General features: G+C 47.9%; 2 protein-coding genes across 2 annotated transcripts in view; one reads left to right on the top strand and one right to left on the bottom strand.

Moving 5' to 3' along the window:
- Positions 1 to 3,053: 3,053 nt before the first annotated feature.
- On the bottom strand, positions 3,054 to 3,846 carry LOC120875203 (ubiquitin-conjugating enzyme E2 E3-like). The gene is given in 1 exon segment (XM_040256951.1): positions 3,054 to 3,846. A coding segment is annotated over 1 exon segment (624 nt). The 5' UTR covers positions 3,759 to 3,846; the 3' UTR covers positions 3,054 to 3,134.
- Positions 3,847 to 8,948: 5,102 nt separating this feature from the next.
- EVL (Enah/Vasp-like) overlaps positions 8,949 to 14,710 on the top strand; it is a 149,363-nt gene continuing 143,601 nt past the window's right edge. Inside the window, exon 1 of the mRNA XM_040256944.1 lies at positions 8,949 to 8,983. Within this exon, the coding sequence (XP_040112878.1) occupies positions 8,979 to 8,983 (5 nt within the window). The 5' untranslated portion in view covers positions 8,949 to 8,978. The remainder of the gene's footprint in view (positions 8,984 to 14,710) is intronic.

Below are 14,710 nucleotides of genomic sequence, written 5' to 3'. Positions count from 1 at the left end.
TGGAGGGTCAAACTTGCTGATTACCCTGACATCCTTGGAAGAAATGGTGGCTCAGATGGCAAAGAATCTGCCTGCAATGCAGGAGACCCACGTTCAATCCCTGGGTTGGGAGGATCCCCTGGAGAAGGAAACGGCTACCCACTCCAGTATTCTTGCCTGGAGAATCCCTTGGACGGAGGAGCCTGGCGGGCTCCAGTCCATGGGGTCACAAAGAGTAGGACACAATTGAGTGAATAACATTTTCACTGACATCCTTGTTTACTGACATGGCAGGAACACTCCATTTCTCACTAAAGTTCTCAGGGTGCAACCCCCCTCCCTCACCCACACTTATAAGCCTCACAAGCATCCTATTCTAATAAATTACTTCTTATCTATTACTTTGCTTTCCCTGAATTCTTTTATTCACTGAGACATAAAGGACTATGGTACTGTCACACGAGTGTATGTTCCTCGATTCTTTGTCTCGTCACAACAAAGATTGGAGTGACGGACATTAAAGCCCCCTCGGCGAGTCACAGCTCTCAGGTCTTGGATAGACCATGTTATAGCTCTCAGGTCTCGAATGGACCGTGTTATAGCTCTTAGACAAATCAGTGTTACAGCTCAGTGTTACAGCTCTATTTTATTTAGAAGATAGCAGGAAAATCCATCTTTGAGGTGTGAGGGTAGGTCGATCTAAAGACACGAGGAGAAGAGCGCCCCAGCGTGCAGGAGAGAGAGGGGGGGGGCTCTGGCTCCTCTATTTATACGTTTCTCTCTCCCTGGACCTGTCCTATGTAAATTGAGCCAGCCAGGAGTGTTGTTTGTTTTACCTGAGGTCCTCACTCCGGTCCTCGGACCTTCTTTTATTTCATTTTCGCCGGCTTTTCCCTTCCTTGTCTGTAGCAACTGCCATTTTGGACTCCTTTTCCCTGTTCTACTCACCTAACAGTACCAAGTTCTTTGGAGCCCCCCAAAAATGACACCAATCAGTTTCAGTTTTATTGGAACACAGTCACATCCACTGGGCCAGGGATTCTTGATGGCTGCCTTCAGGCTGTGATGGCCGAGAGAAATAGCTATGACGAAAACCAAATGGTCTGCAAAAAAGCCAAAAATATTTACTATGTGGCCCTTGCAGAAAAGTGTGCCAACCGAGTTCTAGATCAGTGTCTTTTCTGTTTGTTGTTGTTGTTGCTCAGTAGCTCAGTCCTGTCTGACTCTGTGCCCCGTGGACTGTAAACCACCAGGCTCCTCTGTCCATAGGATTCTTCAAGCAAGAATGCTGGAGTAGGTTGCCATTTCCTTTTCCAGAGGACCTTCCTGACCCAGGGATTAAACTCAAGTCTCTAGAGTCTCCTGCACTGACTGGCAGATTCTTTACCACTGTGCTACCTGGGAAACCCCTCTGAGTTTTTGCTACCTCTAATTAATTTTTTTAAATTTTGAAATAATTTTTTTAATCCCCAGGAATGATTTTTTTGTTCTCAGGTTGTTCCTGTGCAAAATCTTCCTGACTTTCCTGTTAACTTCTCTATCCTTCCTTCTTTAGACACATCACCTCTGGCTGCTCAGCATGATAAGAGCGTTGTGTGTAGGGGAATGGCAGTCTTTAAACTTCCTGAGCACCCTACAGTGTCTACTCATGGATTCTGAGGCCCAGACCTGCCAGCTTTGTAGAAATGTGTTCCCCACAGAAGGCTGGCTGTCAGGATGTCCAAGGCAGATGTGAAACAGCCATCTGGGAGCAGTAACCAGGAAGTCCCTTTTCCAGGCGACGTGAACAGCTGCCCCACACTGGGACCTGATGGCTAGGCTGGGATGGTTGTGGAGGTTGGGCTTTCCTAGGCAGGAGCAGGGTGGGGCATCTTTTCCCAAAGGTCTAGAGGCTCCTGGAAAAGGCATAGGCTCCCCAGAGATGAGCGCTCTCTCCAGGACTGCAGGCTAGGCTGGTCTGCACCTGGCTTAGTCTTCTTAATTTAAGGAAGTGGGGCGACTTGCCTAGTGGTCAAATGGTTAAGATTTTACCTTCCAGCAGCAGAGACGTGGGTTTGATCCCTGGCTGGGGAGCCAAGATTCCCACAAGCCTTGCTGCCAAAAAACAGAAGCAATATTGTAACAAATTCAATAAAGACTTTAAAAGAAAAAAGAAAGGAGTGGGAGAATTAAAATCCTGTTAAATGGGAACACTCAGGTAGCCTGGGATGGCAGGACTTGGCTCCAGGCTCCTTCAGAAAGGCATGCCTGCTCCAGCTTTGGTCCTGGATGCTCCTCTCCCAGTGCAAACAGGCATTAAGAAGTTGCCCTCTGCTGGATGAGTACCCAAGATCCCCTTCAGCCCCCCAACATGCACACATCTGCTCAAGCTTCCGCTAGATTGTGCGATAAGTTGCTTCACTCATGTCTGACTCTTTGTGACCCTGTGAACTGTAGCCCCGCCAGGCTCCTCTGTCCATGGGATTTTCTAGGCAAGAATGCTGGAGTAGGTTGCCTTTCCTTCTTCAGGGGATCTTCCTGACCCAGGGATGGAACCCTCATCTCTTACGTCTCCTGCATTGGCCGGCAGGTTCTTTACCACTGATCCAGGAGTTTTTATTTTATTTTATTTTTTTATGCCTTCAGGAGCAGGTTTATTGTGTTTGAGATGATACATCAGGTGCTCTCTGAGCTACAAAGGGTAAAAGGAAATCCTCTCGTTACAAACTGACAAAGGTAAAAGGCAAAACATTTTTCACAACAGCATGAACCACATACTCAGAAATAGATCTGGGTTTAATACAAATGACATAATTCCTAATCATCTACAGCTACTTTTATAACTTCATACAGATAATGAATTATGCTAAAATACACTATAATATTTGGTAGACTGCAGGACCAGTATCCTTAGTACATCACAAAATACATTTTGATATCTCAAAGAAGCAAGACTTGCAAATAGGCATTTTAAACAGAACTAATCTACAGCTACAAAGTTCTACCCTTGACAGCATTTACCTTTGTGGGGAGTCTCCCAGTGTCCAAAGGATAAAAGCAGAGATTAGAATCAGCAGAACATATACATGGAAGTCCATATTGTAAAGGCTATAAAGATCTGCAGCACCGTGGGAAGAGGCCTTCTGCTCCTGCACACTGCAGACAAATTATGTGAATTATGTGGCGTATCGCTTGGTCCACTGTCTGGCTATCTCGTCATGTTCTGCTCTGTTGGTCAAATACTGAGTGGCTATGCTTCCAACCAGAGGATCCACAGGGTTGCAGTCTGTCAAAAGAGAACAAATTGACAGCAAAGCCTTTGAAACAGTCAAAGCAGGACTCCAGTTGTCTTTAAGGATGTCCAGGCAGATGACTCCCCGACTATTGATGTTGCAGTGATAGATTCTGGTGCGGAAAGTAACCTTTGGCGGCTTAAATGGATAATCTGATGAAAATGTGATATCCAGAAAAAACACACCACCTTCATATACAGAACCTGGTGGACCAAGTATAGTCGATCTCCATTCATAAATGTTATCTCCTTTAGGCCCAGCACTGCAGTTAGGAGGAGGATCAAGGGTTATTTCAGCTAGCTCTTTCTGAATTCTTTTAGCACTAGTGGATAATTTAGCAGTGGTTTAGCTAGAGAGTTTGGTGTTTTTCTTCTGCTGGGTGGCAGAAGGTTTTCTTTCTTCTTCTTCTTCAGGCTCTGGAGCAGCTGAGTCTCGCTGGTCTGCATCTGAACTACCACTGCTGGTGCTGGGGCTCTCATCATCGGACCTCTGCCGATCACTGGGCATCTTGGTGAAGTTATTTCTTGGAAAACTCGGCCGCCCGCCCGGCCCGCTTGGGTGCCGCTACGGTGTGGGGCCAGGAGTTTTTAAAGACTTTTTTTTTTAAAAAATATGGACCGTCTTTATTGAACCTGTTACAATATTGCTTCTGTTTTATGTTTTGACTTTCTGGCCATGAGCCATGTGGGATCTTAGGTCCCTGACCAGGGATCGAACCTGCACCCTCTGCATTGGAAGGCAAATTCTTAACCACTGGACCACTCAGAAGTCCCTGGCCCAGGTTTTTGAGTTACCCAAGCAGGAAGCTGGAAATGTCCCTAGGATGACCACCGAAGGCCCTTCTTCCCAAGAGTCATCCCATCCTGAGCCTTCAAAATGAGTGAAACATCATCTTTAGGAGAGGTGCTTTCTGAGCTGAGAAGCCTGAGAGATGGACTCAAAGAGAAGCTCTAGCTGTGAGCCCCAGGCCAACCTCAGTGTGTGGAAGGCAAGATGGGCCAGGAGCGATTTATGTTTCCCACAGATGGAACCTGAACACAGGAGCTTTGGTTTCCAAAATGAGATACCTTCAGACTTATCCCCACCACCCCCTACCCCTCACCCCCCAACCCCCCACCGACAAGCACTGTTTGGATGAGGATAACAAGTTTGTTCTGTGCTGTAACAAGCATGGGACACAAAGAGGAACAAGCATGCAAATGTGCCTGCTGCCCTCATAAAGTTCACAGTCCAGTGGGAGAGCCAGCAAAAAGGCCACCCAACGATGGGATGACAAGGGTGTGATGGGCCAGGGCCCACAGGCCTATCGCCATCTGGAGAATGGTGTCTACAGCCCTGTGGGAGGGGGTGCCAAGGGTCCTGGGAGGGGAGACACATGGCTGGAGCTGAAAATAGTTTGCCAGGTAGACTGAGTCGGTGAGTGGGGCCTGAGAGGAGGCAGACACGGTGTAGATGCTGAATATAATAGACCCCGAATGAATGACTGGATGAGAGCAACTCGTGTTACATTTCAGGAAAACAACTGTTGGTTATAACTGAATCGGTCAAGGAGACTAATGGCATGAATGAGGATTTTCAAAAAAGAGCTGCCATGTCACGGCTGATCCCAAATCCCCTGAGACCATTGTCGTCTTCAATTCAGTGTCTGAGACGAATTAGTAATTTACTTAGGCTCGTTAAAGTAAACTAGACATGGTCTCATTGGTGAATCATCAAAAGCAACTGTGTTTCTTTTGATTATTTGTGATGAGTGAGGTTTGTTTTGGCAATCCCAAGTAATGGAGAAGATGATCCACAGGGCTGGTTCCTCAGGAGTGACTCCAGGCTGGAAAAACTTCTAGACACAGGGCGGGAGCATGGGGTAACATGGGCAGTGCTGGGCCTTGGAGACTGCAGTTATGTTTTCATCGTCATGCGCCTCACTTACCCATGCGCCCTCTCAGGGCCTCAGCTCTACCCTCTGGACAAGGAGGTTGGGTAAATATACATTTTTAGGATTTTTAGCTCTGTTATGTATCTGTAACTCTGACTAACCTGGACTCATCAGACAGCAGAAACCCCATCTTCCCTTCCTCCCCCATGAATGAGAAATCCACTCTAGGAGTGCCTGGGAACTGACCCTCGGGTAGTCAGCCTGGCCACGTGTCCCGCCCGAACCCTACTATGAAGTCACTGACTTTGCTGAGCAATCTTTTCAAATTTAAAAACTGGTGACCTCCAGATACACTTCATTCAGAGACCACAGGTCCAAAAAAATACTTTCTTTTTATCAGAAGAATGGAAAACATGAATTCATGCGCTTTTAAGTTCAGTAAATGGGAAAGATGCTAACAGACAATGGTTTCAGGTGTCTGCACAAAGGCAAAGGATGAGAAGCTGTAAGAGTGAGGCGCTGGAGGTGGGCAGGAAAGATCTTTCTGGGAGCTGACTTTGTGCTGACTCTCAGGAGTGCCTACAAGATAGTGTTACCGTAAGAAATGGAGGCTCAGAGAGGTCTGAGCTCTCAGGTAAAATGGGGCGCTCTGGCTTCCCAAGCATTCTTCAGCTGGTTAGACAAAGACCAATGCCCACGGGACTTCCCTGGTGGTCTGGTGGCTAATGCTCCGAGTTCCCAGTGCAGTGGGCATGGGTTCGGTCCCTGATCAGGAAACTAGATCCCACATGCCACAATGAAGATCGAAAATCCCATGTGTAACAACTAAGACCTGGCACAGCTAAAAACAAAAAACACCAGTGCCCATTTAGGGGGTAGTTGGGCCCGGCTTAGGGCTCAAGGGGTCCCTACTTGTCTACTGAGCCCCTCCTGCAGCTCAAGAAGCCCTGTAACAAACATCATAGGCAAGAAAGAAACTTCCCCAGGAGCCTGACACAGGTGATTTCAGAAACTAGTGAATTCACAGATTAGTAAGTGATGTTGGGCCACCTTCACAGCGTTCTGTGCCCCCAACCCTTTACTGAGAGGAAGATTTGCAGGTCTTCTCTAGCACCCATAGTCTCTGATGGACCTTAAAGGAACTTGAATGTCTTTATTGCTCCAGGAGATTGGTAGTTAAGACTCTTGAGAGTCCCTTGGACTGCAAGGAGATCCAACCAGTCCATTCTAAAGGAGATCGGCCCTGGGTGTTCTTTGGAAGGAATGATGCTAAAGCTGAAACTCCAGTACTTTGGCCACCTCATGTGAAGAGTTGACTCATTGGAAAAGACTCTGATGCTGGGAGGGATTGGGGGCAAGAGGAGAAGGGGACAACAGAGGATGAGATGGCTGGATGGCCTCACCGACTTGATGCACATGAGTTTGAGTGAACTCTGGGAGATGGTGATGGACAGGGAGGCCTGGCGTGCTGCGATTCATGGGGTCGCAAAGAGTCAGACACAACTGAGTGACTGAACTGAACTGAACTGAACTGAGGAAAGGTTGGCAAAGGCATGCATCCCTCACCTTTGGTACTAATGTTCTATAGGAAATCTGCCACCAATCAGTCAGTTCAGTCGCTCAGTCATGTTCGACTCTTTGTGACCCCATGGTTTGCAGCACTATATATCTGCCATCAATATCTCCCAGCAAATCTTCCTCCAGCTGCAGACTCCAGGGCATCAGGGAAAGTGCTCGATCTAGAGGTCAGAGTGGGCCACATGCTTCAATAAACCAGGCCGAGAACAAACAAGTCAATGTCTTGGGAGGCTCTTCTCACAAAACTTTGCTATGCAGGAACCAGGGATGATCCTGCCTCTGCAGAGCACACTGGGACATCTCCAGGGGACCTGGGGCTTGTCCATTTAGGAATTTTTAGGGTCTAATAAGTCTCTTCTATAGCCAGTCTTGGCCCCAGTAAGAGAGACACAAATAAGATTAGGAAGGGCTGAAAATCTCTGGGGCTCGGACAGAACTGTGGAAGACCAAGGTGCACTTTGAGTCTGAAAACATCAGCTCAAACAAATCGGGGAAGGAAAGTGGAGATGTGACGGCCAAGGGTTAAGAAAGTCTGAGGACAGGTGGATGCTGAGGAAAGGGACAATCACCGCAGCAGATGAGAATGGACAGGCACTGGGATTCTGAATCAGAAAAACCTTAGCTTGAGAACTGGTGCCACTACTTCCTGTATCTTGGGCAAAACCACTCGGTTCACAAAGCCACTTCTCACTGCCGGCCAGGAGTAAATAGCGACCCCTTTGCTGCCCTCCTAATGCATGCCAGACACCGCTAAACGTTTCACGTGCTCTTGCTCGGATGCAATTGTTTAGAAGACAAATTTCATTGTTGCTGTGATAGAGGAGAATGGGAGCATTAGTGGCGATAGTGCGAAAGCGCAACGCACGGCGTCTAATTAGATGCGGAAAGTCAGACTTGGAGGGTTTAGTACTTCCAGCTACGAGAATGGCTAACCTTCAGGAAGGGCTGGGGATTTAACAATCAGAGAAAACCTGGACAACCTAGCGCAGCCGATGTGATTGTTCTCAAGTGTTTGGTTTGGGGGCGCCAAGTGTAGCTTATGGATTGAGATCCTTCAGCTGTTGTTGATACTGCCTCCAAGCTACGACTCCCCGTCCCAGCCTTGACTCTGCATTTACAAACACAAGAGGTCATTCGACGCCCCGAGAATCCAGGTGGCTCACTGGCTCCCAGCAGGCGGAGCCCACCGCAGGGCGGGGGGAAAATGGAATTCTACCACCAAGGCCAAGGACGCCGAAGCTCTACGCTTCCTTTGTGGTTGGGGGAGGCGCCCGGCGCAGGGAGGGGGAGCCGCGCTCCAGGTGCCGCGCGGACGCCCCGCCCACTTTGGCCCCGGCCCTCCTCCTCGGCCCCGCCTCTCAAGGCTCGCGCTTACTTCTAAGCCCCGCCCCCGCCACATCCACCCATCCCGGCCAGGCCCCTACCGAGCTTCTTCTCGCCGCTCAAGGCACCATTCCTTCGAAGCCCCGCCCTTCACAACGAGGCCTGGCCCAAAGCCCCGCCCCTCGCGGCCAGGCCTTGCTCCCTATCCCCGCCCCCTAAGCCTGCCCCGACCCTCCTCCTCGGCCCCGCCTCTCAAGGCTCGCGCGTTCTTCTAAGCCCCGCCCCCGCCACATCCGCCCGTCCCGGTCACGTCCCTACCGAACTCCTCGCCGCTCGAAGGCACTGTTCCTTCGAAGCCCCGCCCCTCCCGGCCGGGCCTCGCCCCAAGTCCCGCCCCCTAGGCCCCGCCCCGCCCCTCGCAGCCCCGGGCTCCGCTCTGCCGGAGGCGCGGGCTCTGGGGCCCCGCGCCTTTTGTGTGGTGCTTGGGCCGTCGCGCGCGCTTTCCCCTCAGTCTCGACTCCTGGGCTGAATTCGCTCGCGCGCGCGCGCACCCGCGCGCCTGCCTGCCTCTCCGTCGACGGCGTCGCAGACGCCCGCGCCCGCCCGGGGACTGCGCCCCGAGTCTCGGGCGGGCGCGCGCGCTCCCCCCGGGCCGGCGGGACCCGGACGGCGCTCGGCCCTTCCCCCCAACCCCCGGCGGCGCGCGCACACAGCGGCCCGGGCACGCGCCCGCCAAGATGGCAGGGGCCGGGGCCCGGCTGTCAGGCGCCGCCGCCTCAGCCCGTCCCCGCAGCTAGCGGCCCGGACGCCCGCCCGGAGAAGATGAGCCCCCGCTGCCCCCCGCAGCCCAGCGAGACGCGGAGCCGCCGCGCCCGGGGCCGGCTGCCCCGCTAACGCCCCGCGCCCCGCGCCGCGCCCCCCGGCCCGCGCGCCCGCCCGCCCCGGCAGCGACAATGAGGTGAGTGTGGCTGGCGCGTGGGGCGGCCGGGCGGGCGGCGTGCGGAGCGCGGGGAGGGCCTCAGGAGCACCGGCGGTGGGGGGGGCTTCGGGGACGCTGGGAGGGTCTGGGGGAGTCGACGCGGGCGGCGCCCGCCTGTGCAGCTCGCGGGAGGCACTCGCGGGGGGCTGGGGCCCGGGTGGGGAGGCGACCCCGCGGGCGTGTGTGGCCGCGCCCGGCCCCGAACAGCACTCCCACTCTGGCCGCCCTCCCCCGGACTTCGTGCCCTCGGTCTCGGCTGCCCTGTGCCGCCGCCCCGAGCTCGCACGTTAAGGGGTCGTGTCCTTCCACCTGGAGCTGCTCGCCTGCCTCTGCTCCCTTTTTCTCGTCCCCATTTCCTTTCTTCTTGCACGCCACTAAAGTGCAAGACCCACAACGTACCATTCCGTGGTTCATTACCCAGCCAGGGGGGGATTGATGGTTATCAGTTCGAGAAAAAAACATTGCCAGCACCAGGAACTCGAAATTCTCTCTCTCCAGAGGTCACCCAATCCTGACTTGTGCGGATAATCACTTCCTTGCCTTTTGTCTGTGTAAGTGTACCTTCCAAACATAATATCTCATAAACACTATAGTGTCTTTCATTTTTGCCCGTTTTGTGATCTTTATATAAATGAAATACTCATGCAGTATATATTCTTTTGTGTGTCTGGCTTCCTTCACTCAAGATGTTTCTGAAATTCATCCATTACTTCCTAACTGCTGCTCATTTTTATTAATCTGTCGTATTCCATTATATGAAGATACTACATCTTAATCATTCCGCTATTTGAGGACATTTGTTTCTAAAACGTCAGCCGCTCAGTCGTGTCCGACTCTGCGATTCTATGGACTGTAGCCTGCCAGGCTCCTCTGTCTTTGGGATTCTCCAGGCAAGTGTACTGGAGTGGGTTGCTGTTCCCTTCTCCAGGGGATCTTCCCAACCCAGGGATCGAAACAGGGTCTCCTGCATCATAGGCTGATTCTTCACCGTCTGAGCAGTAGAACTTCTAGGTCAAAAGATACCTGTATCTTCCAACTTTAAGAGGTAACACCAACTTTCTGAAGTGCCTGTACCAGTTTACACTCCTTCCAGCAAGTGTATGAGAGTTCTTGTGCTCTGCTTCCTTGTCAGCACGTGGTATTGTCAGTCTTCAATTTTAGCCATCCTGGTGATTGTGCAGGCAGCCTGGTGAGGTGTCCCATTGTGGTTTTGGATTATGGTTTCTTGCAGACGGATGAGGCTGAACATCTTTTTATGTTTATTTGATATCTTCTTTTCCGAAGTACCTGTTCAGAACTCTTTGCTTGGGGTTTACACATCTTTTTCTTCTAATTTGTGGGAGTTCTCTGTCAAAGTCAAGAAGATAGTTTACTATAACATCTTACTGCCCTGCCTTTCAAAGTAAGATCCACAGTCCACTTGGAATTGACTTTTGTGTAACTTGTGAAAAAGGGGTCAAATTTTTCATTTTTACCAGAACCGTTTATTCAGCACTGTTTATAAAAAATATCATCTTTTCCCCATCGCTTTGCTGTGCCACCTTTGTCATCTTCCAGTCTTCCATTTGGAATCATTTCTTTTCATCTGAGGCATTCCCTTTAGAATTTCTTTAGTGCAAGTCTGTGGTGACAAATTCTTAGTGTTCACAGATTTCCTTATTTATTCTTCATTGAAAAAGACTTCTTGAGATATCATTCCCATATCCTAAAATATACCCATTTAAAGTATACAGTTGGGTGATTTTTAGTATTTTCATATACATACACTCAATATTTTCACAGACTTAGGAAACCATTGCCACAGTCTAATTTTAGAAGAGTTTCCTCCATTTTAGAAGGGTCTTTTTAGTAGTAGCAAAATTCTTGGTTTGACATTATTTTCTTTTAACACTTTAAAGATAACCTCATGGTTTCTAACGTCGATTGTTTTCTGTTGAGAAGTCATTTGTCTGTCGTTCTTTGAAAGTAATCTTTTTCTCCATTTAAATTTTTTAAAAACTTACTTATTTTAAAAAAGATTTGTTTATTTGGCTTTACTGGGTCTTAGCTGAGGCACGCAGGGTCTTCAATCTTCATCGCAGCATGCAGAACTCTTGGTTGTGGCATGTGGGATCCAGTTCTCTGACCAGTGACCAAGCCTGGGCACCCTGCATTGGGAGCTGGAGTCTTAGCCACTGGACCACCTGGGAAGTTCATCTGGCTGCTTTTGAAGTGTTCTCTGTCTTTGGTTTTCAGCAGTATTTTCTGTGCTGTATGGATTTTTTTTTTTTTTTTTTTAAAGATGAACATAACTTAGGGCTTCTTGAATCTTTGGCTTCGTGTCTTTCATTAGTTTTGGAAGTCTTGTGCCATCAGGACTGCATACATTGCTTCTCCCCCATTCTCTCTCTCCTTTCCTTCTAGCACTACAGTTATGCGGCTTAGACTATTTCACTGTATCTTCTGTGTCTCTTAACCTTCCTTCTGTGTTTTCTGTCTCTCTTTCCTTCATTCTAGATCTCCCCTCTCTTCTCTTTCCTATCTTCTCTTTCTTATCACTTGAGTTTTTAATTTCAGTTATTCTATGGTTTTTGGTTCTTTAATTTCGATTTGGCTTTCTTTGTATATGTTTCTTTGTATAGTTTCCAGCTATCTGCCAAAATTATCAGTATTGTCTTTCAACTCCTTGAACACAGTATGTATAATGCTTGGAAGTTTGTCCCATTGTGGCAGTATTTGTAAGTCATTTCCAATGTCTCTTTTCCTTGTTTTTCATTCATATTGTCTTGTCTCGTCTCCTTATGTGTCTACTTGTTTTTGCTTTTTAATTTGTTTTAATTCTGCTGGACATCAGATTTGCAAAATTGTGGAAAGTCATTTGCCCAAGACGATGTTTTTCTCTTCCAGAGATAATTCGCATTTGCTTTTGCCAGAGAAACAGGGCACGTATAACCTGGAGTCTCTTAGGTGCAGTCTCAAGGATCGGGATGTTTCTGCCTGTTCTGTTGGCCTTTAGTGCTAGTGCTCATCTCTTCTCTATCCCTGTTATCCCCCAACCCAACGCCATGCTTTTAGGATTCCCCCTAGAGTAGGCAAACACCCCCAGGGAAAAGTAGCCCCAAGTTCTGATCTCATCTCCCTGAGCATCTGATGTCCCTTCTTCCTTCAAGCCTCCAGGCAGACTTACTCTATTTCCCCCCTGCTTGTCTAGTTCTTTCCAGCTGGAGGATTGTTCTCATTTTTCTAAGTTCATGTTTACTGGAAGTAATAGTCCCTGATGTGGTGCTGCTAGTAGTAAAGGACCCACCTGCCAGTGTGGGAGACCTAAGAGACTGGAGTTCAGTCCCTGGAGTGGGAAGATCCCTGGAGGAGGAAATGGCCACCCACTCCAGTACCCTTGCCTGGAAAATCACATGGACAGAGGAGCCTGCTGCTGCTGCTAAGTCGCTTCAGTCGTGTCCGACTCTGTGTGACCCCATAGACGGCAGCCCGCTAGGCTCCCCCGTCCCTGGGATTCTCCAGACAAGAAAGCTGGAGTGGGTTGCCATGCCCTCCAATGCATGAAAGTGAAAAGTGAAAGGGAAGTCACTCAGTTGTGTCCAACTCACAGCGACCCCATGGACTGCAGCCCACCAGGCTCCTCCGTCCACGGGATTTTCCAGGCAAGAGTACTGGAGTGGGCTGCCATTGCCTTCTCCGAAGAGGAGCCTAGTGGGCTGTAGTCCATGGAGTTGCAGAGTCAGACGTGACTGAAGAAACAGCATGCACGAAAAAAGTCCCTGATATTAGGGACAGTTTGAGTCAGCATCCAGTTTTGGAGGAGACTTAAACTATCAGGTTACAGAAGCTGTGGAGAATACCACCATGTATTTTCTTGTGTTATAACTATATTAGAGCATTTCATTTTGTGAAATGCGCTTAGGATCAAGGTAGCTTTAAGAGTAAATCTTTATTTCCTTTTAGCAAGTAATTAATTGGAAAAAATGGCAGATCATTACTGTAAAGCAAAGGAAGCAGTTGCTTTTTCTCCCTTTTAATATTCATTTCTTTTTTCTGTCTTGATTTCCTTCATTATTTGTTTGATAAATCCACTTGACTAGAACATTTTAGTTTTTGATCTATAATAGAGTTCTCAGATCCCGTTTTGGAGGATCAGATGACAAGTCATGGATATAGAAGTGAAAATTTTTAAATACTTTTTCCAAAATGAGTCATCCAGTTACCCTTTTTCTTTATGGATTTTTTTTCTTTTAAAATGCTGCTAACAGTTTGACATGGTTCTCTGTTGCAGGCTGTTTGTAGTTAAACATCCATACATGTGTATTTACATGTACCTCAAGTACTAGGCTTTTGCAAATGGACCTAAATGCGTTGAGGGGCGTCTTTTCATTACCTTTGTTGTCAACTTATTTAATTGAGATATTTATAAGCAGGATCACTCATCTGTGAAAATCCTTTCGTTCAACGCTGAAATTTTTAAAATGAAAATATCATATATTTCTTGCTAGATAATCTCATGGAAGTGCATAGATTGAAAAGGGTCAGAAATGAAGCCTCTGAACTGACCCTACCCAGGAGGGTCTTAGAAAGGCCTAGGGCTGCAGATGGATTCTAACAAATAAACTGAACGTCTGAGGCACATGTCCACATATTGTAGTAAAAAGTTCTGTTGAATCAGACGACTTGGATAATTAAGGCTGTGGCTGAGTTTTTTCTTGGGCTTCCCAGGTGGCACTGGTGGTAGAAACCCACCTGTCAGTGCAGGAGATGTAAGATTTGATCCTTGGGTCGGGAAAATCCTCTGGAGGAGGGCACGGCAACCCACTCTAGTGTTCTTACCTGGAGAGTTCCATGGACAGGGGAGCCTGGCAGGTCTGTAGGGTTGCAAAGAGTCAGACACGACTGAAGTGACTTAGTGCATTGAGTTTTTCTTAATTTTCTGGACTGTTGCCTGAATTCTTATTTCTTTTTTTCTAACAGACCTTATGTATTCTCATATCTTTATTCAGAAATCATCTTTTGAGGCCTTCTCATTGGTACTGGGTTAGATGGGAAGAAGGAACCAAACCCCCTCCCCCAAATAGTTCCCATCCCTAAAAGATTTATAGACCCTTATAGACCCCTTTCTGAATCCTTTTTCTACTTAAAAACAAGACACCCACATATACAGTATTCAAAATATTTCTATTTATATACTTTAATCATTTATCTCTTGGGAAGATTCTCTTCTGTGAACATTTTTCCTACCTGCCTTTTATCTTTTAAAGATTTGATATAGAAGTTTAAGATTTATGTTATTAAGTCATTTTGTTTGGAATTTTTCTATCTTTCTTACATTTAAGATAGCATTTGTCTAGAAGTTTGGTAAGTTTTAAGTTGTTTTCTGTTTTATATATATCAAATTTCAAGAAAGTGCATCCTTTAAATTGTCTGGAATATGAGGTAAAGATTCAAACTACATTTGTTCTTCAGAATTGCTGATCAGATACTTGATTATGTCAGTAGATATGTGGCAGAGATACCAGGAATGTTGAACAACAGTACAAACATGTGGATCCCAAAATCCACTCCAGGGTGCGTGGTAATGTCTGAAGGAGCTTTACCTTCAGTGCTCAGAAAATTTGCCTGTGTGTGTGTGTGCGCATGTGTGTGTGTGTGTCTCATGGGTCAACATCCCATCATGCCAGGGACAGCCATGTGTGTGTGTGTGTGTGTGTGTGTGTGTGT

Source organism: Oryx dammah, unplaced genomic scaffold, assembly GCF_014754425.2.
Source record: "Oryx dammah isolate SB20612 unplaced genomic scaffold, SCBI_Odam_1.1 HiC_scaffold_16, whole genome shotgun sequence".
Classification (NCBI taxonomy): domain Eukaryota; kingdom Metazoa; phylum Chordata; class Mammalia; order Artiodactyla; family Bovidae; genus Oryx; species Oryx dammah.
The sequence above is the reverse complement of the archived record's forward strand: the minus strand, read 5'-3'. Positions and strand labels throughout refer to the sequence as shown.